The 24,905-nt window shown below is 41.8% G+C and overlaps 2 protein-coding genes across 10 annotated transcripts in view; one reads left to right on the top strand and one right to left on the bottom strand.

The window, feature by feature from the left end:
* Positions 1-237: 237 nt before the first annotated feature.
* ENTPD5 (ectonucleoside triphosphate diphosphohydrolase 5 (inactive)) overlaps positions 238-24,905 on the bottom strand; it is a 24,856-nt gene continuing 188 nt past the window's right edge. Inside the window, exons 1-15 of one of the 9 annotated variants that reach the window (XM_075030228.1) lie at positions 24,023-24,881; positions 22,528-23,388; positions 19,333-19,610; positions 17,999-18,078; positions 16,020-16,163; positions 15,573-15,648; positions 13,902-13,937; positions 12,955-13,043; positions 10,170-10,249; positions 8,531-8,592; positions 6,977-7,078; positions 5,853-5,993; positions 5,450-5,506; positions 4,170-4,285; positions 238-3,987 (exon numbers count right to left, since the gene is read on the bottom strand). In XM_075030228.1, the coding sequence (XP_074886329.1) occupies positions 3,901-3,987; positions 4,170-4,285; positions 5,450-5,506; positions 5,853-5,993; positions 6,977-7,078; positions 8,531-8,592; positions 10,170-10,249; positions 12,955-13,043; positions 13,902-13,937; positions 15,573-15,648; positions 16,020-16,163; positions 17,999-18,078; positions 19,333-19,549 (1,287 nt within the window). In that variant the 5' untranslated portion in view covers positions 19,550-19,610; positions 22,528-23,388; positions 24,023-24,881 and the 3' untranslated portion in view covers positions 238-3,900. Of the gene's footprint in view, positions 3,988-4,169; positions 4,286-5,449; positions 5,507-5,852; positions 5,994-6,976; positions 7,079-8,530; positions 8,593-10,169; positions 10,250-12,954; positions 13,044-13,901; positions 13,938-15,572; positions 15,649-16,019; positions 16,164-17,998; positions 18,079-19,332; positions 19,611-22,527; positions 24,888-24,905 lie in introns of those variants that run through there. The other 8 variants (XM_075030229.1, XM_075030231.1, XM_075030230.1 and 5 more) reach the window with 8 other exon arrangements.
* The window catches only part of BBOF1 (basal body orientation factor 1), a 12,645-nt gene continuing 11,883 nt past the window's right edge, over positions 24,144-24,905 (top strand). Inside the window, 3 exon segments of the mRNA XM_075031008.1 lie at positions 24,144-24,254; positions 24,387-24,474; positions 24,581-24,846. Coding sequence (XP_074887109.1) covers positions 24,144-24,254; positions 24,387-24,474; positions 24,581-24,846 — 465 coding nt within the window.

Below are 24,905 nucleotides of genomic sequence, written 5' to 3'. Positions count from 1 at the left end.
TAGAGCTGTAATGTCACTCCTCAGTTCTTAGCACTTCCTGGACTCAGAAAGGAGGGGTAGTTTTCCACCGAGGGAGACAACTCGTGGTGGCAGATATGTTTTAAAGCTCTCATCTGTCTCTTTCACCCTTTTCCCTGGCCTTCTCTTGGTCCTTTATTTAATAATGATGTTTCTTGTGGAACATGAGAGATGCAAGACAGCAATAATATGTAGGAAAGAAAACTGCACCACACCATCTTGAATATTGTTAAAAATGCTTTAATTACTAAAATAGACATTCAAGATATTCTGTCTTAGGTTCCAAACACCAGCCTCCTGCATTAGACATTTGACACTCACAAAATTAAGTGAGCACTGCCCATGGGCAAGACTTACAGATATGGTTGACCAGTATCAGGAATTAACATCAGAAAGAATGAAACGTAAGTTTTGAACTAAAAGCCATTACTTGTGCTTCCTCAGTCACTCATATTAGGCAGTTCCTGTTAGTGACTGGCTAAAAAACATTACAAAGGAGGAGATAAAAATCAGGGCTGCAAGTAGAACTCTTCTCTTAAAAGGCTGCTTAGTCTTTAGTTAAGCTAATAAATAATCTCACTGCACTAGGGTAAGTGTGAGGACTTGACAGGGCTTCTCTAGATCCCCCACCCATCTTGAGTAGTTCAGATGTAAACAGCAGGAGCTCAATTCTGCAATTTCTTGCAAAAGAAACATTTAAGCAAAGTTTTTGTTTCTCTCATGACTGCAGGATCAGACCCCTGATAAAAAGCAGCAGTTTTGCTTCAGTTAATGAATTGTGCCACTGACAAAGGAAGGCCCTGAGCATTCAGATTTAATGCAACTTTGGTATTGGGAAGCAGATGCTCCCACCTAGCGTTTGTAGTACCAGAGACTGAGGCAAAGAACACAGAAGAGAAACTTCCTCTGCGTGGTACCTGTCTTGTTCTAGACCATCCTCCCTTCAGACAAAACCAAACCCTTAAGTACTCCTCAGGGCTAGTGTCTATGCAGGTGGCAGTTACACTGCTGCTGCTTGTTCCTTACATACAACATCTACCTTCCCTTCCTGTTTCAAATACAGCCTCACTGCTTATGGCTTGTAGCCCCAAGATCTAGTAAGAGTTTGTCATAGCACTGGCTCAGACTGAAAGAAAACTCTTAGATTTTTAAATTAGCTAGTTCTCAGGAGTAACACAGCTTGGCTAGTAACCACTGCATCCTACTTTATGTTCTCTGAGAATACAGAATTGAATACAATTGTTCACTGAAGACAAAATGAACGCGCTTGCAGTCACCTTGTTGTGTGGACCAGACCATATACTAAGTTTTGCCAAACACTAGGAAGGGGAATAAGAAATGTTTGTTGTTGGGAAGAGGCCACAACTACTTTCTTCGTGTTCAAACAGAAGCTCCTAGTGAGGAAGGAACAGAAGTTTGGTGTGACACTGAGGCATTTCCTAACATAGATCTCAAAACAGATTCTGGTAAGGAGGAGTACAGGTAGGATGAACATTTCGTATTTCAAACAAACAGCCTAAATTTACAGCAAGGTGTCAGTGGTGCGACAAGTACAGGTAGCTCCATCCCCAGCCCTTGGACTCCTGTCGCTGACTGAACTTGTTCAATCAAAAGGATACCTTGCATCCTAGCGCCATAAAACCTGAGATATGAGAAGGGGTAGCTTAATTAGCCACAGTCAAACTTGTGCTGTTAACTAGAGGAAGTGGACTAATGTTCACAGTAAGGCAAATTTCTAAGTCTCCAAACTGCTTGGCAAGATTACTGAAGGCATGAATGCACTACTTCCTCCCCTTGCTGGGAATTGCCAATTATTTTCAAATCCAGTTTGCAGAGAAGGTAGCATGAGGGCAGTCTTTGGTTTTACAGAAGTGGGAAAGGCGTGTTACAGCAAAAACCCTACTGCAAATGCCTGACAGGAAAGTGTTCATTGCAAGAGATCAGTGGATAAAAGCTTCCCTTAGTCACATGAGTAATACCTCTCTGTTCTTATGATATGAAAAAATTCATGTTTACCTTACACATTCCATGGTGAGTAGAAGATATTCATTTTTTATGAGCTAGCTGCCAGCTCTTTCATGGGGTGGAAAGAGCTGTCTCTACAGCTGTTTCTGCTTAGGACAATGCAAGATCCACACTTGGGAGCCTCAAGGTATTCATGCAATCTTGATGTTCTCTACAGCCAATTAAACAAGAAAACCAGGATCCTACAGCCCAGCTTTCTAGCATATCTGACAAGATGCCTTCTTTAAAATAATTGATCTTTCATTGCTTTTATATGTTTGGTGTGAAAGAGATGGCAAGATTCACTTTAAATTGTTACTCAAATAGCTGCTTGCTCTCCTCACAGAAGTCTTGGGCTTCCTAAACAGCTGCAACCCCTTCATTGGATGCACTGTTCCTGAAGACCTGCTGTATATATTAAAAATAATTCCAGAGCAATGCAGGGCTGTATACACAATTTTATGCATCCAACTCCAATATATTAAAAAGAAATGAAGTTTAAAACAAATTTAAAATGGACAAGGTGTAAGCAAACAAGGGATAAGAAAGCAGAGCTACTTCTGCTCTTGTTCTCCTTCTGTTTCTGATGCTAATTCCACTCTCTCCGTATTTTCATCTATTAAACAACTGAAAAAACAACTTGTTTCACCACAGCTCTGCATTCAGAGGAGGTTCCTAAGAAGAGTGCAGGAAGTGATAACCCCAAACTTTCAGATGGGAAACCACACCTTAGAGCTCACTCTGACAAAATGGGCTGTGGTGTTCTAATAGCTCACTGGCCCAGCAGGTCTCCCAGACTGTGCAGTGCCTATTTCCCTTGTGCTCGCACTAGACTTGACTCTTTAGTGAGCAGATTTAACTCAGGTTTGGTGTTGTGGATTGGTTCACAGAAGAACCTGAGGAGCACCGCCATCAGAGGAAAGAAGGCTGTGGGAGTGCCTTGCTGAGAGCAGAGAAACAGAACCGCCTCTCACAGCAAAGTGAGCTATCAGATCAGCCATTTCATCTGACTGCACCCTTAACGTCCTTGTGGGTGTAATGTGACAAGCATTTCTTTTGGCAGTGGAGTTTAAATAGCTGGCACTGCTGCCTAGTTGTGCCAGCACAACTATGTGTTATGACTAGATGATAAATGAAGTTATCAGGTCTGGTAGCCAGATGTACGGTATAGCTGCACAGAATTGTAAAGGGCAGCAAAAAGGAACACAAAACAGTCAGGCACACATTCTGCTTAGGAAATGACTGCTGCCTAAAGAAATGCTTGGTAGGTTGTAACTTATGTTTTAGCAAACGCCTTTCCCAAAACCATGCTCGAAGTGTGCTTATAGCAGGCCCCTTCTTGAAAGACTGGGGTCTTGCAATATATTAGCTAAGCTAACAGACATGTACTTGGAATGCTGAGGCTGGCAGCATCCATAGTTGTTCACTTTTCTCTGAGTGACTGTTGATGTCATCTTTAATTTCTGTATTTAACATCTCACAAGCAAATTTAAGTTACATATGTTTAAAATAAAAGGGGGAGGAAAAGTCACATGTCTGTAGTCTGCCACCACGTGCCAGGTACTCTGTGATTCTAGCAATGGGATGCCATACAAACGTGCTGGTGAAAAGCTGGCTTTGAGCCCCTTGTGGATACTCTGCTGGAGTTTAGGCCTTTTGACTTTCAGAAGGCAGCTTCTGGATCATTTATGGCAATCACAATTATCATACTGTGGCAACTGTCTATGCATGATGCCAATCCTGGGTGAAGATCTGTTCTATAGCTTTGGTCCATGTTCTGCTCTGTGACCAACTCCAGTTGAACAACGTACCTGGAGATTTCAATTTGCTTTCTCAGCCTTTCAGAAATGCTGAAGTCCACAGGAGCGCCACAGGAGCTCAACAGGTTATCCCCAGAGACTGCAGTAGGTGAAAGGTAGCACCCAAAGTCCAGCTTGTCTCTATGTTGTTCACTTTCTTTGTTAACTGTAAAGGAAGAAAAAGAAGTGTTCCCAACAGTTTCGTAGATTCATATGTTGCACAGATGACAGTAACTACATGTAACAACCCTGGAAAGACTCAGTAGATAATTACCCAGAAAAATGAACCAATGTTGATTGTTAAGAGAAATTTGGAAGCTGGCTTTGGGATTTAACTATTTTTCTCACCTGTAAGAGCGTGTTGTCCCTAAATCCAAAGCCTTCCTTTAGTAAAGCAGTGATGTAAGTGAGATCCATGCAGAGGAAAGGACTGGCTGAGTTGTACCTCTCCATGTTATCGCAGACTACAGAAGGAAGAAAAAAAAACGGATCTCAGCAAAATAAAGGAGCTTTTATCCACATTATAGATTTGAATTTACCTCAAGCCAAAGCCTACTAAAACAAGCCACCCGATTCTATTAATGGGTACATATGGTACATGCTACACATAACTCTTTTGACGTCTGAATCTCTGCTGAACTGACAACTGGCAGGGAGTTGGTAGATTACTTATTCTTTCAAGAACACAGCATCATTTGTCTTCCTTGTCTAGTCTCCAAGGATGGCTGCAGTAATGGACTCCACCTTCTAGGTTGGCAGCTTCTTTTATTTTTTAATAAATAAATGGTTTGATGGTGTTAGATAACATCTTAGCTGCATCTTTGGAAATAAGCTCTCTCGGTATCCGGGGGGGGAAACAAACACCCCACACTCAAACTTTAGAGCCTAATCCCCCTATTCAAAACCATCTGAGTTTCTAGGGAGATTAAATTTAACTGAAAAATCATTAGAATTTAGTCATATTTTAGAAAAAAGTCAGTCCTGAGCTACATAATTAAGCATCTGCTGGTGACAAATAGGGTCTACTAATCGTCATGAGGATGATCACAATTCAGAGGTAATACCTTGCTCTGTAAGCTAAAGTTTTAGCCATCAGTAGTGTGACAAGGTGGGAGCTCTTTTCATAGGAGGAGGTACAAAACTAGAAGAAGCATTCAGAAAAAAAGTCAGGGGGAGGGAAAGGAATGCAGGAGAGGCTGTCAGACTTGAACAAGCTCTGCTCTCTCCCTCCATTTTGTTAGATTAAAAAGGATTTAAGGTGACAGACTTACAAAAGTCAGCACTCTCCTAAACTCAAGAGAGTTGCAGTTTGACAGAAGGAGCTCTTGATACAGCAAATTCACTTTCTTTTGTACTGGCATTTATGAACTATCATCTCCTTCCTCTCCTGAAGAAAGCTGCGAAGCCACTAATGCTTTGTTTCCCCTCACTGCTCTATCAGTACTTTCTTCTGCAACAGTTACAGGTGTTGGCTAATAAAAGTTAAGATGACACAGAGGATGGAAGTGGAATAAAAGTTAAACAAACATTTTTTTTAGAAGTCAAACTCACATCATGTACTGCCTATAGACATTCATATTTTTGTTATTTCTCATCCCCACCAGTTTCCTAAGTCTCATGACAGTTACCTTCTTTGGCTTTTCTTTCAAAATCTTTCACTTCCAGAACACCTCCCTGTTCATAATCTGAAAAGGAAGAGGTAAGAAAACATCACCATAGACCTGAAAGCATTTGAATTCTCTAAGTTGACCCTAGAAGGCAACTCAGTGATGCTAGGCTAGGAGTGAGATCTGTTGGTAACGGGACAGAGCTGCAAGTATAACTGGAGCTCAGAGCACAAGTCTCATCTGCTGAACTCTGAACATCAAACTGCACTGATGGATACACATTCATTCCCTGAAGGCATTTTCTGCACTTCTTTCTCAACACCATTCCTTTTCCCTTCTCCCCATGGCTCCAGCCTCCAGGGTTCTTCTGTCTACCTTCCGGCTGACACATTCATATGTAGTGGATTATCCCAAACCAATTTACCAATTAGGTTGGTGTCAACTGCGCGATCATAGTAATAGGAGAAAGCATAGAAGGAACTTCCACGAATCTCATCTGGTTGGTGCAGTTTCCCTTTGACAACCTTGAGTACTTCCAAGTAGCAAGGCTTGAATCCCGTTTCTCCTGTCAGGACAAACACAGATGGGGTGAGCCAGAGAGGCACATCCAGGAGATGGACGAATCAGTGGCAATAGGATGAAAAAGGGAAGAAGCAAAAATTAAAGCATCAGAATCATAGAATCATTTAGGTTGGAAAAGAGCTTCAAGATCATCAATTCCAACCATCATCCATGCCCACTAAACCATGTTCTGGAAAACATGAAGAGGTAAGAAAAGTTTAGATATCCCTCCCATAATCCAGCATGGCACCTGCATGCAGGCAAGGGCTCTAGATCACCATCGTGAAGCGGAACTGGTTAGAACAGATCATAGCAATATCTGAAAGGTGTGCTGAGCAAACTAGTGCAGGTGCATGAAAAGCTTCCTCCACATCAGGCAAAACTCCCATTGTTACATTCTATGGCCGTCAGCAGAATCCCATTTACATTTGCTACCGCCTGCTAGATAAAACCCTACTTTCCCTCCCCATCACATCATCATTTTATGAATCCACTTCACACACCAAATCTGCAAGTTGGCTCTCGTGTTCCCCTGTTGTAAAGCAAAACAACACGAGTCACCAAAGGGGTCTGTTCTAGTCACTGATGGTAGCAGCTTCACCCTCTGTATACAGCATTAGGGATAGTATCTTAAGAAATAGTTCCACAAGTGATACACACTTTGGCCTACCAGTTATGGTATCCTAACACAGCCCGAGTTTTTGCACTTAGCTCAAAGCCTCAGAAAAAGCTGTCTTATTTGCACAAGTAACTCTTAACGTTTCCTGTTAAGGTAGCAATTGTAATAAGGGATCACAGCCAGAATATGGAGAGTGCAGGTGAGTTACTCTTACAGCTTCAGATTTTTCTTTGGCTCTGTCCAAAGTCCAGATCTATAATTGGACAGGTATCTGTCATAACCCAAGGTAAGTGATGGAGTATTTGCCAAGAAAAATCTCAGATTTGGGAGACAAAACTTATAAGAAGCAACAAGTCTCCTTAATTTACCTTCTTTCTTGCCACCATATCGGTATTTCACTCCCCCGAAGTGCCACTCTGCCTCCAGCTGCTTTGGCAAACAAGAACTGCGGAACATTTGTCCATCCACAGCTGGTATGAAACCAGAGGGGAGAGTCAGAAAGGATAACATTTAACACAGTTATCGATCAATACGCAGAACCAGAAAAGAAAAGGCTGAAAGATCTTCATTAAGGTCTTTAAGCAAAAGTAAGGAAATCTGAATTGATGAATACTGCACATAATTATGAATTATGGACCAGTCTCAGTCTGGAAAAGTTGTGCCCATTGTGTCCTGCAAGCTGCAGAGCAGCTGGGCTTGTCATTTGTTAACGAGAGCTACGTGGTACAAGGATATCTGGATAATGGCTGTTCACCACAGAAGACAAGAAACAAGAGGTAATAAACACACAGATACACAAACCCTAACAAACAGCAGATAACCAAGACAAACAAAGCAACTGAGCAATGAAGACAAAAACTCCTAAGACACTGATCAATGGCCGCTACAGAACCACTGAATGTACCCTTAATGAATTTAACCAGAAATACCGTAAGTGATGGGAAGAAAACATGATTATTGTGGCCAGTACAGGTATCACAGAAAAAGCAAACTTCTTACAGAATGGTTGAGGGGGATTGTGGGAGTGTGCAAAATTTACTATGGGATGTTTAGAGGAAGGCTCAAAGGCAGGGACAGAGGGAATCAAGGGATCAGGGAAGCACAAGTGTGGGAAAATGGAGGGGACGATAAAAGAAGGCAATCACAGCTAAGCAGGCAGCTGGTCAGTTTGCTTTCCTGGCTGAGCCTTGTGACCAATCACTGCAGTCTGTCCTATCTTCTTCTTAAACCCTATTCCCAACTATTTTTGATTTGAGTACATTCCAGTAATTAACACAAGTCCTTCCAGCTGGCAAGTAAGAATCCAGAAGGAGGAAAGACCCCAGGTCCTGGCCAGAGACAGGACAAAAGGCCCAAGGTCTGGTCATGAAGACTGGAAGGACTTAAGGTCTGGGTCAGAGACTGGAAAGACTCAGGAATGCAAGCATGCATTCAGGTTAGTGAGTGACAGTGTGTGTGATATGCTCATGGATTTCAAGCCAGTCTAAGTCAGTGAATACAGCAGGAGATCTGGGGGAACATGGCGGGCCAGGCAGGTACCAGAAAGACCTATAAAGTGGGTTTGGCCTAAGCAGCAATCCCTAGGAAAAGGATGTATTCATGCTGTTTGTGTTTCTGTGGATGCTTGTAAAGCTGTGAGTTTGTGGCTGGCCATGTCTATATGGTGTTTTTATGCTCCCATGTATGCATTTCTGGAATTTGCAGTCAGTAGCACTGTTAGCTGAACTTGGAAATAGGGAAAAGCAGCTGTCTGAAAAGACAACTCCTTAACAAGCAGTAGCCTGTTTCCAGACAGATCTCTACCAGCGAAAACATAGAAAAGCACGAGACAGAAGTGAAGACATGGGAAATGGGCTGCTGACACAAGACTAAGTCTAACCACATCTTTCAAAAATCTTGTATGTTTTATCACATGAACATACCTTCTATATTCAAAGCTCCAAGTGCTGCTAGTCTGGCAGCTTTTAGTCCAAACCCCAAATAGCTGCAAACAACAAAGACAGACATTACAGTTTTAATTCTTGCACATCTGGTATGCTTCACCCATAGCCTCTTCCTAAATCCTGGAACACCCAAACCAAATTTCCTTCCTCCGCTTCCCACAAGTCTCCCCTCTCTAAAACAGACAGTTTCCTTGGCCAGAACAATTCCAAAGACCAAAAGACTGACACAAACCCAAGAATTATAAAGAGCTGTAAAATGGAAAAATCTAAAACTGCTGAAAGTGGTTAGAGCTTCTGTGGTATTTCTACGAGACATTTGTGAAAAGCAAAAATGCATAATCTTAAAAACAAGGGAGAAAGAAAGGTTTGTAAGAAGTGCACAGGGAATAGGATGGCCATTCTTATGTCACACAGATAAGACTATGTGCTCTTAGGGCAGAAGTAATAGGAGAACTGCAGAACCTCCCACTAAATGGAAGCTGTGCCTTTGTGTGAAATTCACCTCTGTTTGACTCCACAGATTACCGCTATACTCATTACAAGCTAGGATGTTGTCACCGGCTGGGCTGAAACCACGACAGATGTGAACAACGTTTATGAGAATGTCATTACATGTTGCTGGCTTCAGCAACACAGCTAGATGAAAAACCTGTTGGCCTTTCATTCCCAACTCTGTGTTTGGCTACTTATCCCTTTAGTCATGTCAATATAAACGTTTACAGAATAATCAGAGTTAAACTAACCTCCAGCTCCCTCATTTTTTGGTGGCAGTTTTCAATCCCAGTTAAGTGATCTAATGGACTGTGTTGGTGAATACAGCAATCAGCTACATCATTAAATGTAAGCAGCAGGAGAGGAGGACTATTAAAACAGCTCTGCTGTCAAGTAAGCATATTCTGTAACTGACCAAGATGATAATCTTCACCCCACTCACTAGTAACAGGCTGTGACCAACGCTCTATTATACATGGTCAAGTTCTCATGACTGTAAGTCATGCAGGTAAACTCTGGATTTCACTGCAGACATCTCAGAAACTTGTCAGCTTAAGGCAGTAAGCACAATTATATTATTCCAGGCCAAGTATCCCCTCCAATTGGCCCTGTTGTGCTCCATGGTCTGTATCAGCTGCCTATGGTTGTCTCTCTTTGGTTTACATCAGCCTAGGTTTTACTTTTTGTCCAGTTGCTGATGAGATGTGCCATTTCAAACTAAGAACTAAGAAGAAAAAAGTGTCAGGAAGGTCCTCTTTCCAAATCTCTGACCAGGTTTAGTTCTGACTACTGGCACGATATCCTCATTTCTGCCTGGTCTAAAATATTTGGCTTGAATCCAGTAATAAGAATTCTTCTCCTTAAATATAGTGACTCATAATGCTTTCTCTTCATTTGACAGACTGACTAATACTCCCTTGCAGTGATATTAACCGTGATCCTGGAACGTTTCCAGTCAACTAATGTCATGTTCCACTTCAACTAATGTTTCAAGCAGATATGAAAACTAGTAAAAAGTCATGGTCCCAGCAGCTGGTAACGGGATGACATGGCCATTTGTGGTTAGCTCAGGGGCTGCAGAAAGACTGATTTCCCCAGCGGAGACAGCAGCCTTTTTGCTCCTCACCTGTGGGTATAGAGCTTGTAGGTGCTATTAAACATTTCAAATGAGGTAAGAAAATCCCCAGGGGTTTCCTTCAAAGTTTCCTAAAAGTTAAGTAAAAGAAGAAATCTTTTAGTTCCTATTATGCAATAAAGAATAACCAACTTTGATGTAATATCACAGACATACCCATAGGGTTTACTGCACACTCATCTGATCTGCTTTGAAAACAAAGAACAGTTTTCCAGTGGCACCCACTGCTGTAATACCTGCAGCTTTTAATACTGAGTTTATTTATGTGCATCTTTGTGTTACTCAATGCATAATAGGGAAGTGCAACATATCAGGATGAAAATACTTTCTAATTCAGGATACCCGAATTTTTCAGAGTACTTACGTGCTAGTCTATATATACAGTGTCCCCATCAAAATCAGCTGCACTAGAAGTGCGGTGAAGTTTTGCAAGTCAGACTAGACACCTCAGTTGAGGAATTCAGAAGAATTAAAAATGCAAAGTAAAGTACAGGCCACATTTTCACCATGTTAAATGTCATGCTAATACTCAAGAAAACACCGTGACCACTCCCAGTCTTAGGGCTGCTTTACCTCCTGGTTTAAGTGCTTTCCTCTAAATTAACCTCTTGTCTCATCACCACTAGTTTTCCTCCTTTCACAGTCTTCCCTCTGTGCGCACCTCTGCCCCACTGGTACTCAGTCCCTACCTTCTTGCCAGACTAACTCTCACATTCTTGTAAATCTGAGCCAGTTTAGGGCTTATTTACTGTTCCTTTGTTTCCAGTCCCTGAGATCTCAATTCCAGTTTCTGTCTTTCCTCTGCTAGTGACCTCATTCTCCCATCCCTTCTTGGCCTTGTGCATCCATATCAGACACTCTGTTACTCTGGGCCAAGCAGCAGAATCTCAGAGAGGACTGAAGCTGCAGAGTCCCTGTCATTACCATTCAAGTAACCTGATACAGCAAAAAACCACCAAACATCTGGAATGGTAGAGTCCTAGACAGAAGCCTGCTCAAAGCTGAAAGAGATTTGGCAGCATTCAGCTTGAGTTTCTCCTGAAAAAAAAAAACAAATTGAAATTTGTTCTGGGCGTCTGATAGTTTTTCATTGGAATGGCAGTCATATCCTTGACACAAACCACCCAGACCCTGCCATATTTTGAGTTCTGTTCCTAAACCTTACATCACAGAAACTTTTAAAAAGGAGAGATCCTGAAAAAAAATTGTTTGGAGAAAACAACTGACTTTTTTCATGCCTTACTTTCACAAAAAATGTAGAAATCCTCACACCCCTCCCAAATGAGGCAGGGACCAGACAGACAATTTCATGATTATGATTGGTTTTCAGTTGCTTATAACTTTGGCAATACCATGAAAAGCATAACACTAGCTTAAAAACAGCTCCATGCAGTTACCATTAGATGTCCTCTATTAGTTTGTAATCTATATTTCGTTAATGAATCTCTTACTTTTACAGTATTTTGTTCAAAATGAATACAAGAACAAACATGTGACTGCCTCAGATTGCAGGAAGGGAAAAAAACCCTCTGCAAATCAAAGGGGGAAATCCCTGCTAATTCTGTCAGATGGGAGAAACTCTTCAGAAACATACTGAGCTATGTAGTGCTCTTTTGTATGAACTTGACAATACAGGTAAGAAGCAGACATACCATACAAGCAGGCAACATGAACCTTGACTCCACACTGCCCTACAAATTCACACCATTGGTCCTGGTCAGTAGCAAACCCTCAAGGCCTTTTCCTGCAAGGCTCTAAGGAGACATTTGAATCCTGAGCTGCAGTTCAGCCTACTTCACAGCTCTATTTATTCTCCAAAACCCTGACATGCAACACCCTTTCCTGTTGGTCCAGCGCCCACTTCAGCAGGTGTTATCAACACAAAGCAGAGGACAAGCCCAGAGTACTTGAGGCTTTGCTGAACAAGATAAGGTTGCACGTCATGTTTCAACATGACCCACCACTGCAGAACTAAAATATCCCGATATGAAAACCATGTGTTTTGTAGTCCCCAAACACCCTTTGAGAATCTCAATTTCTGTAAACAAAAAAATTTTAAACAAAGGACTCTTTCAGAAAGGGCAACAAAATCAACTTCACAATACCAGGGTATAGAATGCTATAGTGCCCTTCCAATACCCATGTAATTTTCCCATGCAAACTATAGATCTGGGTCCCAGTTCAAACTGTTTCTAAAGAGCTAAAGAATTCCTGACAAATCCAGCAGATATAGACTGAGGGGCAGAGAGGGGAATTCTCAAAGAAAATGAGAAGAAATTGATAAGAAAACAAAGAGGGATTGGCTGTGCTATTATAAAAGACATTTGCCCCATGAGACACGCCCCTCCAAAGTTTAGTGAGGATTGACCATCAGACTGGAATGGAAAAAAAAGCCCAAACAACTCAGAGCAGACCCTAAATTTCTTTTAATATGCAAGAATACTTCCTGGAAATGTTCTACATTTATCGAATACAAAATAGTTGTCTGCATTAATGGGGCTTTCCCAGCCTGGGTCTAGAAAACAAAAGCTGTTTCTCTTTGGTTTTACCCATTTGCTTTCTTTCTTTTTTCTTCCCTGTTACCCAGGCTCCTTTGTTTGCAAGTGCCTATCATCCAGCTGGTGATGTCAAAGGGAACAGAAATACAGATGTTCTGTACACCACAGATGTTCTGCTTGTGCCAGTGCTGACAAAATGATATCTGAGAGCACAGCAGTGTTCAGGTCTCTCCACTGGCCCTGCAGTCCCAACCCGCACACTTTTAACCACTCCTCACCTCAAACCGTGGCAGGAATGTGATTTGGGTTGAGGCTCCTCCCAAGTCCAGAGTCCCAACAGTATGCTGGTTCTGGCCAGACAGCTGCCCTGCAAACAACATCATGCTCAGAACAGCCCCAAGTGCAAAATACTGCATGCATGTTCAGGCAGCCACCAAGTTACCACATTATCACAGCAATACAGGAGGGCTGAGCTAGCCTTCAAAGACAAAAAACATCACAGAGAAAAGGAAGGCAAACAGAAGGTATTATGGAAAGATTCATAGGACTTTCTTCCTTGATTCCAATTTCACCTCCAAAGAGACAAAAGCAGATAAATCTCTAGGCATCCAGCAAAAGCTGAAAGTAAGAGACAAAGTATCTCCTGCAGAAGACTGTCAGGGAGAATACATAAATTCTGTAACCACCACACAGCTGGACAAGAGCAGTAGGAGAGGAAGGATGGTAAGAGCAGAACCAGCTATTATTGTTTCTCTTCACCCAGAGCAGCTTTTTTTGCTTGCTCATGTATCTTCTAGAGTACTGATTTTCTTTTTTCACTAGATTGCATCCCAGAACTTCTTAGAACCAGTAGGGCTAAAGCACCAGTGCATCCCCTGTTACACCATTTTAGTTGCATAGTTCAGGCTGGGATGAAGAATATTGTAAAACGTTGTTTCCCACCTTCTAACATTAGCAGTACCACTCGCCTATGTATGTTACAGAAACCAGCTTGCCAGTGCCTCCCACTCCTGAGTAAATCCTGGCACTTTCTGGATTAAGATGCCTCCTTCTTACTACAGGTGTGGCTCACCCTTGGGAACACAGTCTGTCCAAGATAATCCACTGCTGTAGCACTGGTGCCACAGTGGGGAGGAAAAGCAGGACATGGCAACCAAGACAGAGGAACCTAGAGTGATCACCTCCACAGTCCATATCTATAGAGAAGTTACACAGAATCAACTACCTGTCAAAAAGTTCACAGTGATCCAGGCTAAAATTCCTGCAAAGAGTGAAAAAGGAAAAAAAAATTACCACTGAATACTCCCAAAGCCTCCTGCCCACCATTACCACCTCTCCACATGTTATTTATTTACCTGGAAATCATTACTAATGTAACATAACAGCCCCATACTTCAGAGATTAATTCAAACTTAAAATTAAGTGATATGATGTGCTATTGATTCATTAAAATCTCATAAACCGGGATAGGTAGAATGTTTGTAATATTCATGCAACTGCAGCACGCACAAATCATGTTTATTATCCAAACAATATACAAAGAAGTAATGAGCTGACACAACGCACAAGTTTCCTTGGGTACTTTCCACCCCCCCCAACATTTCAGTTCCTAATCTGAAAACTGCATACACACCACTCCGTGTTTTAATCTTGAGGTTTCTGTAACTACACTACAAACGTAGTGGGAACCAGTAAAACACAACTCCTCTGACTCCAGCAGCTTGCCTGATGCTGGCATGATTCTCACCCAAACATAGGCAAACACGTGACAGTAGAAGAGGTGGGAGGTTTAAATAAACCTTGGCAGGCTACACTGTGCTCTATTATGCCTCATTGGTCCTGCTCCCTGTGAATACAACACTTTTCCCCACTATACAATTCACCTCTTAATCCTAGTGACAAACTATGCATTGCACCATACTTCATTGAATACTTGCAGGCTTCATGTTACTTCTCCTTTTCTCTTGGCCCATGTGGACAGATTTTGCTCTTTAATCTTCCTCCATTTATTAGTTGTTTAAGCATCATGATAATTCTTTTTGCTTTCCTTGAACACCTTCCAAACTGGCGATATATCTGCCATAATGAAGTGTTCAGAACTGAATATAACACCACAGATGGCTCTTTTCAGGCATCCATACAGAAGGATTATTACCTGCCTTTTCTCCAAGGTAATATGTCTGGATATGTAGCCAAAACGTTACAGTGGTCTGTTCTGCACTGCAAAACCATCACTGACTCCAAACCTACAACATATTTCACCTTTTCTTGTATTTTATGTTACTTCCTTTGCTACTTTACTAGCTGCATTTCTCCCATCAGAATATTTTTTAAAATTTATTATTATTTATTTCATTATCTAATTTAATACTTGCCAATTATCCTTCATTCTCCTCTAATATTCACAATGTTTCCAACTTTAACCCGAAAAATGATGAGCTAATCATAATAGGTTATTTTTAATGCTGATATTGCAGAATTTACGAGGCACCTTCCATAAGCTTCCTAGCTTGCTATGTATTGTCATGTAGCCTTTCAGAGGTGGACACCCTCTTTTTTCCACCAGTTTCCAAAAGCAGGCTTCAGCTGGTTAGCCTGCATACTTATTTCTGAGATGAGGTTCTGTTCTGGAAACTCAGAAGGTTTCAGATGAACCTTCATCTAGCTAACTCGTAAATATCTTTGTGTATCTGCATTTGTAGCCTAACAGATGACCAAGTAATCAACACCTCCTAGGAAAAGCAGGATTGCATTGTTTCAAACAGGGCTAGAAACCTTTTATTTTTTTCCCTCAGTTTAGTGACCATTTTCTCTTTCCCCCTCACATTAATAAGATCTCTGTTCCCCTTTCCCCTGTTTCTCTTTGCCTTCACTTTTTCCTCCTTCTAAAACGTACCTTCATATGACCCGTCCATGATGCTAACACTATCCTCTGGAACAAGAAATGGTGATTCCTCAAAGACTTCTCTCACCTGAAGAAAGAAATAATGATTAGATTCCTTTGTCTTAAGAGTCTTGTTCTGCTCTGAGGGTGACAGAGAAGGTTTTCTGTTTCACAGCAGTAGAAAATAAGACAAGTGTGTGGAGTAGACAATATTCCTCCTCTTTCAAGGGCCAGGAAAGAAACAAAAAAGTATTATAGGTCTCTCCCCCCATGCCTTCTATCCACATCAAGGCAGAGGATTTCAGAAAGTCTGTAAAGTCTGTGAGTTTCATGCTATCATGGGATTACAGTCACTTTTCACAGCTGAAATTCTCTTATGCTAAACAGAATGGAGAACTGAGTCATGAAAGATGAAACAGGGAGAGCAATACTAGTGTATCCAAAAGATCTTAGTATTACCTCTAAAAGAAGAGCCTGAGCTTTCTCCTCTGACAGCAAACGCAGTCCAGCTGTGGCTTTCAACACTACTGGGGTCTTCTTCCAGAGATGAGGTGGCACAGCCTCTATGGCCACATCCAGCAATCTTTTGACAGTTTCAGCACCCTAAAAGGAAAAAGATGTTTCTCTCACAGTTGCCTCCTACAGGCCATCAGAAAATAGGCCTCCCCATTCTCCCTCAACACTAGTGAAACCAGTATTCAATAGCAGAAGATACCTCACCCACACCTGACAAACATCTTGCAGTATGATGAAACTAAATGGTGCAATTACTGACTGAAGCTACCAAGGTCAGGGGAAATGTCTGTAGATCTCATTAAATGCAATATAGGAATTCCAAGTGTGTCCATACCAAGTAGTGTAATTAAAATGCTAGCTGTAGAATGGTTACCACACAAGGTAGAGGCATCACGGCTAGGCTCTGAATTATTCACACTGCTCTAACAATTACAGTTTGGCATTAGCAATAAACATTCTCCTGTGAAATGTCTATAAATTTCTTTTGGGTGAATTCTTCTCCTCTCCTACCCAACAAACAAGACAATTTAGTGAAATCATGGGAAATCTCATCAAAATTTAAAAAAATCCCAAAGTCATTCACTCTTCCATAAAGTTTCACATTCAAATTCCTGTAGTACTAAATGCAACTGAGCAAAATGAGAAACCTGAAACTCCCCCTATGCTAGCCCCCAAATCCAAGACTGCTAAAGCACACAAGGTAGAGTATCTAATCTATCATTCCTCTGGCACCTCCTTTAGCTTGTGAAAGAGCCTACTGGCAGCGCAGGGGATCTGGAAAATGGCAGTTTCCTTCAGGACTGGCCCTGTGTATCAGAACAACAGGATTATTTTAGCAGTCTATGCTCTGTTGCTCATTTCTGACTCCTGATTCAATAGAGTGACATGGAACGATTGTACTGTGCATGAATTCACAATCATCCCCATTTGAAAATAAAAGAGGATGGCACCTAACTTCAATTTCTTATTAAAATTATAAATTTATATGTTAATTAATACATCTGATTGTGGAAGATGAAGCTGTCCAACTGTGTTTTGAAAAACCCTGTACATAAACAAAACAACAGATGTCCTGAGGCAGTTGAAAAGTAACTGCCTGTACCTATATCATTATTCAGCTAAAACCGTAATCAAATACTTGAACTGAGCATAGCTGAAGTGAGTCCTACATACCACTGAGCTCTGGCTTCCAAGCAATGGTTCCAAAGATAACAGCAAAGAATTGAAACAAACAAATTATAATAAGTCTGATGATAAAAGCAGAGAATACACTTGGAGAAATATTAAGGCCTGACTTAACCTAAGTGCATCTTTATTCTTCCCTTTCTCCATAACTTATTAAAAAAAAAAACAACTTTTCTAGATCTGACTATACACACAAAAAAATTTAAACATTTCTAGGAGTCAGATAAATGAACCCTCTTTGCTTGTCAGTGTAACATGACTGAAAAAGAAAACTGCTGCAGTCTTAACTCCTTACTTCTAAACCAAACAAATCAAAACAAAATATGCCCATTTTGAACTGCGACCAGCACTGAAAATTTCAACCAAAAGGAAAAACTGAGAAAATTATTAGTAAATGGGTAGCTATAGGGGAAATAAACATTTAATATGGATGCTGCTAGAGCAAAAAATCACTTTGTCTTTGAAATTCTCAAAGACATATAGTCTAGTTATATATAGCATTTAAGCAATTAATTAAGCCATTGCTCCATTGATGAAATATGTAAAACAACAGCTCCCATTTCACTGTGTAGAAATTAACTCACAGAAGTAGAGCAACAGGTTTAGAGAGCCAGCAGTAGAACCATTTTTTCTTGACTCTCTGTAATTACAATTAGTGATACTCGAACTGCTTGGTAGAGTCCAACTGATATTAGCAGAAGCAAGACCAACTCACAGGGAATGAAGGAGAGCCTTACCTTTTCAGGCTGATCAGCATATGCAGAAAGACCTGGCTTCACAGACTCAAAGATTTCCCCTTCCAACTCTGGAAGGTTTTCTGCACAAATGAAACATTATATGAAACAGTCAACAACTTGAATCTTTTTCTTTAGTTTCAAAAAGGTTGTCTGCAACCCCTGTAAACTGACTATCCTTGATTTCCCCTTGCAAACAATACTATTCCCCTCCTAAAACAAGCACTGCTCCTTGACTTCAGGAACATTTTTAACAGAATGTTGCCCTTGTATCCTCCAAGTTCACAAACGATTTATTAAGAATACATTGTTATAATTAGAAGTATGTTCATTTTGCATTTGTGAACTACAATGAGTTATAGCAATGTAGTATGACTGTTGCCTAATCTTAATAAAATTTCTTTCCCTTTCTGTCCCCAAGCTAATTGTGAAATACTAATTCATATTAAGACACAGTCAACTCCTGATTATCCTTAGGTGATTTATCCAACTCACAAACACAGAACAGAACTGATTGGGCTCAAGCACTGGGCTGCAAAGCCAAACAAGTGTGACTGTTGCTCCCAGAGCAGCTTGGGTCTAGAAGCTATCCCTGAGCATTGCACATTACAAGTCAGGCTGAGTCCATCAGAGCTGGATGTTGTACCAGTCCTTCCAAACTAAGGCTGAAATCATGTGAAGACACATAGGCACTATGTGTGTGACCCTGAAGGGCTTATTAGCCGAGACTGATCAACCAGCCTTCAATCTTTGCAAATCTGCTGGCTCACTGTTCCCAAGCTAATTCACCCTCTTGAATCCTGTTGTGTGTGCAGCCAGCTTGGGGACCTCTGCACAACGTCAGAAGCAGATATACTGGGGCATGATGCATCTGCGCACAGGAGTTCTGGAAATGGCTCAGACCTTCGGTGCTTATAACTCTAATTTAGTGTTTTTAATTTGCTACAAAATGTGACATATAAACATATACAGAATTTAAGTATCTCTTGACATAATTCAAAGTAATGTGCAACTTGACAAAAACAGCGTAAGACTCTTTCCAAAGCCATGAGACGTTCCTTTAAACAGCAGCATAGATGAAAATCTTTGGAAATACAGAACTCTCCAGTATACCCAAAATTAAACCTCTGAGTTTCAAAAGATCTACAAAAAAGATATTTTCACAGGAAAACACCACCAGAAATGGACAATAATCATCTGCCAGAGAACTATTTGAAGGATAAACTGTAGAAATCTTCAGTTGTTCCCAAATGCTGTGTTGGGAAAAAAATCCTCTTTTGGGAAGCTGGAACCTAAGTCAACATACTCCACGTGCACAGACTGACATGGGGTCTTACCTGGGCTCTTCTGCACAAAGGTGTAAATATGAATCCGGGTACCAGTGCTTCCTGCGTCAAACATAATGCCATAAAAAGTGTTGGCTTTGGCATTTACAGGGCACACGTTAGGTGGAAAGAAATCCTGAAACCATGTCTCCCTGTTTGAATGGGAAAGAACAAAGGACAAAGAGGAAAATGCCAATGCTAGAAGGATGGGAAGTCTGGAATATGCCATGTTGCCAGGACAGCTTGAGGCAGTCAAGCATGGATCAGCAATCACAGAGCTGCAGTAGGTCCTGTAGAGAAAAAAAGCAGGAATGGAAATTACTGAGAGCCCTCTCCTTAAAAAGTCTGTAGGAAAAAAAAAGAAATAATAAAAAAATAATCAGTCTGTACACATATATTCTGCCCTTCAGATGCTTTTCAACACCTCATCCAAAAGACATGATTTACTGCACTTAGTGCTACAACTACATCTAAGTAAGTGATTTGTTCTCTCAGAGTAAAGGTTTCTCCATTTCCCAAATGCAGAAAAGTTAAGTAATTTGCTTCCTAATATTTCTAGTTTTGACTTTATTCAGACAACTTTTTTCTCTGATTTGGCTTGAAGGTTCTCAACATTTAGAGTCCCCAGAACCTCCAAAAAGGCCAGATGTTATCTCAAAAGAAGCATCACCAAAGGGGAGCTCAAGGCAGAACCACTTTACCCTAACATTTACACACTTGAGATGCTGTGGCAGAACACAAGTGTTATTCAGAGTCACAGACAAAGAGAATTTCATCTCGGGCTAAGAACAGCTGCTGGGAGAGATTAGCACACAGGGAGAATGAAGGCATATCCTTCCAGCAGCATCCTCGTCCCCAAGAAAAGCCCGCACTGCACAAGAGGGACTGAACTGTAAGGTGCACCTGGGCTCTGCCTCTCAGTATTTTTTCATACTTTTCCTTTCTGTCTTAATTTTGTTTTTTCATAATTTTCTCCTGACACAGAATTACAAAAAAAAAAACCAGCAAAACCCCACCACGCTTTCACACCTAGACTGGTTGCCCTGAACACTCAGGTTGCTAACAACAGCTTCAAGAAGCCAAGGCCCCAAAGTTGTGTGACACAGTACTGGATATCAACTACACCTCTTCTCTGTTAACATGTATCTCTTTGCATATATTTTTCCTAAGAAATGCTAATAAAGGAAAGCTATGGGCACAGAAGTTATAGGGTTCCTTAGGCGCCCAGGTAAAAAGGAAGAGAATATACAGACACCTTGGTTACTTGCATTTTAACAACAGAAGAGAGCATGTGACCAGATGCCCCACCATACACAGTATCGCCTGCACTGACATATACACAGAGCACTCAGTGTACAGAAGGTGCAAACAGCTCCCTATCATTCTCCAGACACTTGGTAACACGTCCATCCACCCACAGCACTGAATATTCATACACATGTTCATCTGCTCTGCCAGAGACCCTCACCCACCTCTAGCCCTTACGTTTGATTGTCTTTTAGCAATCTGCTCAGCCCCACTATGTTCATTCTCTCAAAATCTTTATTTGCTATCTCTATCCTACATTTATTCATTCCTAATCCTAAACTCTCTCCTTTCCTTTCTATGCAAACCTGACATAGCCTCTATTTCCACACACCTTTCTCCCATGCCCAAATAACCCACTTATCCTCCACTACCTTTTATCCCAGATTTAGCCCTTGTATGACTTTTATTATTTCCATTCTTCACCTTTGTCCCCAGTTACAGCAAAGCGAGATTAACTTTTACCCGTTCCCAGTAAACAACGTCACATTGGGTCATTCTTCAAGTGCCTCTCTAACTCACTCATGCATTCAGCTATCTCTAGGGCAAACAAAATCACAGCCCACTGCAGAAGGGTAACCTTGCCTGTCTTCTGTGACCTTTATTCGTATGCTCCTGTTCCTAGTGAATGCAGAGCACTGTGGGCAGAAGCACAAGCTCTTGATTCACTCTGCCTTAGAAGCGCACTCTGAGAAGAGGAAGAAGTGATTTTACAATTCCACAAACAGGCAATAGCCCTGGCCACCCTCTGTGGCAAATGAACTCCAACTGTAGTAGTTTCTACAGCATTCACATTTTATGCGGAAATGAGTAAAAACTTAGTTCTGACCTGTAACAACTTAAAAGTCCTATCCCGAACAGAATTCATTAAAAGTGCTAAGCCATTCCGCAACTTCATAGCTATGTATTTGTACTAAGATGTAGCTGGCATTGCTTCATCACAGTAAGGAGGTCTCCTGAAAATCCAAGAAGCTGTGCTGTTTCAACAGAACACAAGCTGCATTAGTGAGTACTACCTTCCAGCTGGTCAGAAGAGGTGTTGTTAGTGCTTATTGAACCATCACAAATACAATTCAAGCACCTGCCTTAAGAACAAACTCCAGAGTCCTATTACAAATGGCACATGTGCTCTTGGGCAAGCCTTAGAATCTCTGATGATCTGAAAATATCTGAGCAACTGTCATCATTAACACATATTTTTCTTGCCAGATCTTCTAGTGAATGAGCCTTAGCCTCCCATGAAACACTCCCTCACTAAGCTTCTCTATCCTTTCTCGGACATCCACAACCATTTCACATTCTCCATTCTCTCCTTCCCCCCAACTTTTTTCCTTTCCACCTTCATACTCCTAAGGACACCCCCCCCCCCCCCCAACAACAACCTTGGGATTTTATTTTTCTCCACCCTTGTTAAGAATGAAAAAAGCACATTGAGCCTCTTTGATGAGTGGTAAAGACGATGTAATCAAGCACAGCAGCAAAACAGCATCCACAAGAAGCATAAAAATAGATGAGAGTAAGAAATCAGAGACAAGGGAGGGAAATTGGCAGAGCATAACAGAAAAGGAATTTGGAAAGAGACGGTCAGAAGAAAGAATGGAAGAAAAAATGTAGGGTAGAGATAGACAAGACATCAGTTACTGAGAAGGAAAAATACTTCCACAAGAGTTCCTCCCAAACAACTTAAAATCCTAGCCGCTATCAGAATACAACAGGATGGATAAAAAGAACAACAAACAGAAAGGAGAAAACAGGGTAACAGTAAGATGAGCACAAGTTCATTAATATAAGCGAACAGTTCAGTAGGTAAAATGCACAGATCACCACCAGTGGGCTCCAGTTATTGCCTTTATAAATGAGCAGTAATAATCAACATCAATCGTGGCTATGTGAGGCACACACCTGAAGCAGGATGGAAGCAACAGCTACTCCACTCCAGAGATTCCTAATGAAAACCACTTCGGAGCGCCGTGGCAAGAGACACTGTGCCTGCACTTCTTCTCTTCACCTTCGCTTTCAGCTAGTAGGAGTGGACTACGTATCAGGCAAATTATAAGGTCATGGAGGCACAGAAAGTATCAGTCAAGTTGCTTGATTCAAATTTGAATTTATCATTGCTCAATACAAGCAGTGAAACATGCTTAGATAATTACATGGGATGAATTTAAAGAAGTTGAAAGTTAACCAAGTTGAACAAGTCAGTCAAACATTTACACGAACATTACAGTTGACCTCAACAGCACGGGCCTGAGTCCAGGGACACAAGGTAGAACACTCATTTCCCAACACAGAGAAACACATGTAAATATCATCTGTATAAGGCAGATTTTAGATACGAAGCCAAAAAGTTGAAGCACATCCAATGTAAAAATTTGGGAGCTACACAGACTGTATGATCCAAAAATACTGGGATGCAGCATGGAGACTGCCAAGACTGAAAGCATGAGTAGGAAAAAAAGAAAAGGAAACAAAAAACCCCAACCAAACTCTCCTTAAACAGCAAAAGTAAAAACAATGCCATAATAATAATACTAAACCTTAAGACAGCAAAACACAACCTTACTTAGAGTTCACCATACACAGAAACACTGGTAATTTTCAAGACAAGAAAGTATTACCCAAGTTCTCAAATATGTCTGACAAAAGAGCATGCAAACCCAAAACACAGCAAAAGGAGCACCTCCCTGGAAAAAAGAATCTGTCTGGTCTGCGGGGAAGGAAAAGCAGTCTATCTGAGATGCACAAGAATTTCTCTTCTCTTTCCTAAAATATTTTTGGGAAATATTTGGATATAAAGAAAAATATTAGAAAATAATTTAAAATATTTACAATATATAAATATTTAGGCAATATTTTAGGAAACAAAACAGATGAACTATGTAATTCAATTCATATTGTTATTTATTGCTCAAGCACACCAAAAGTAATTCAGAATGGGAAGACTATTTTCTGCACTAAACCAGTAACAAGTCCCAGGTGAACAGTGTTTACACTTAACACTCATGACTAGACAAATACATTTTTACATTTTTTTCCCAAAACCAAAAAGTCATTACATTTCTTCTGGACTTATTTTTAACTAGAAAAAAATTTTAAAAAGCTTTCTTGGATTGTTTTGACAAAAATTTAAGGTTCTTAAAAGTACACAGTTTAAAAATTCTGGGTCTAGAGGCTTTAAACGCTGGAAAAAATTAGAACCAACTCACAAACATGCATTATCAGCAGTTTTAATCTTTTTCCGGTACCGAGGCTCCAAATACACATTATTTATTTATTCTCATTTCTGGCCAAGTGGGTTTTCAATTTTCCTATTTAATTAGGGCAAGGCAACCGCTGCGTTATCCTCCTGCAGTGCGTTAGCGAGCGTCCCTTTACAACTTTGTAACTGGGCACCTACCGGGACTGAGAGTAACACCTTCTCCTGGACCAACCGGTTTTCTTCGAAAACAGATTTTGGGTGCAGAGGAGGGCTTTTGGGTCCATCTAAGCCTGGGGAGAACTCCAGTGCAAGTTTCAGCATGAGGCTGCCAGCTGCGTGCCTTGAGAGCGTTCGCCAGAGCTTCACCAAGGAGAATTTGGGAGACGGGCGCCGTGACGCCCCTTTTCCAAACCTAACGACCCTCAGGGCTGTAGGTTTTCTAACTTTAGCACGCCCCGACGCCAAAGCATCCTTCCTTTCTCCACGTCCAACAGCTGCCGTCTGAATCCCTGCACTGAACACGCCTGAAAAAACGCCCCTACCTTCATTTTCTCCCCCCCAGCACAAGTCTCCGCCGCTCCTCCCTGTGCCCCGCCGGCGGCGAGCACGGCCCTCGGGGTCCCGCCGCTCTCCTCCCGAAGCCGGCACCGGTACTACTGAGCAGAAACACTCGCAGAAACGCCGCTTTCTCCCCCAGCAGCCACCCCCAGCTGTCACCCGAGCACGGCAGGGCGTCCGTCCTTCTGCCCGCCCCAGGCGGCGCCGCGGCGGAGAGTAACGGAAACGCCGCCGGCTTCTCGGCTTTCGAGGGTCTCACGCCGCTGCCTGACGCCTTCCCGGCGTCCCACCCCAGCGGAGCTCCCTCCCGCGGCGCCGGGAACAGGCACAGGCCGGGGGCCGGGGTGTGTGTGGGGGGGTTCCACACAGCCTCGGAGCGGCTCTCCGCCCGCTCCCCCGCCGCAGCCGGCCGGACGCCGGCAGCCCCCAGCGGGCCTCCGGCAGCCCCCGCGCTCCCGATCCCGGTGCCGTTCGCGCAGGGCGGCGGGCGGGGCGCCGGTTTCCATGACAGCGCGGCGCTGTC

This window comes from Buteo buteo, chromosome 6 (genome assembly GCF_964188355.1).
Source record: "Buteo buteo chromosome 6, bButBut1.hap1.1, whole genome shotgun sequence".
NCBI lineage: Eukaryota > Metazoa > Chordata > Aves > Accipitriformes > Accipitridae > Buteo > Buteo buteo.
Note: the sequence above shows the minus strand (reverse complement) of the source record. Positions and strands in the feature narration are given on the sequence as shown.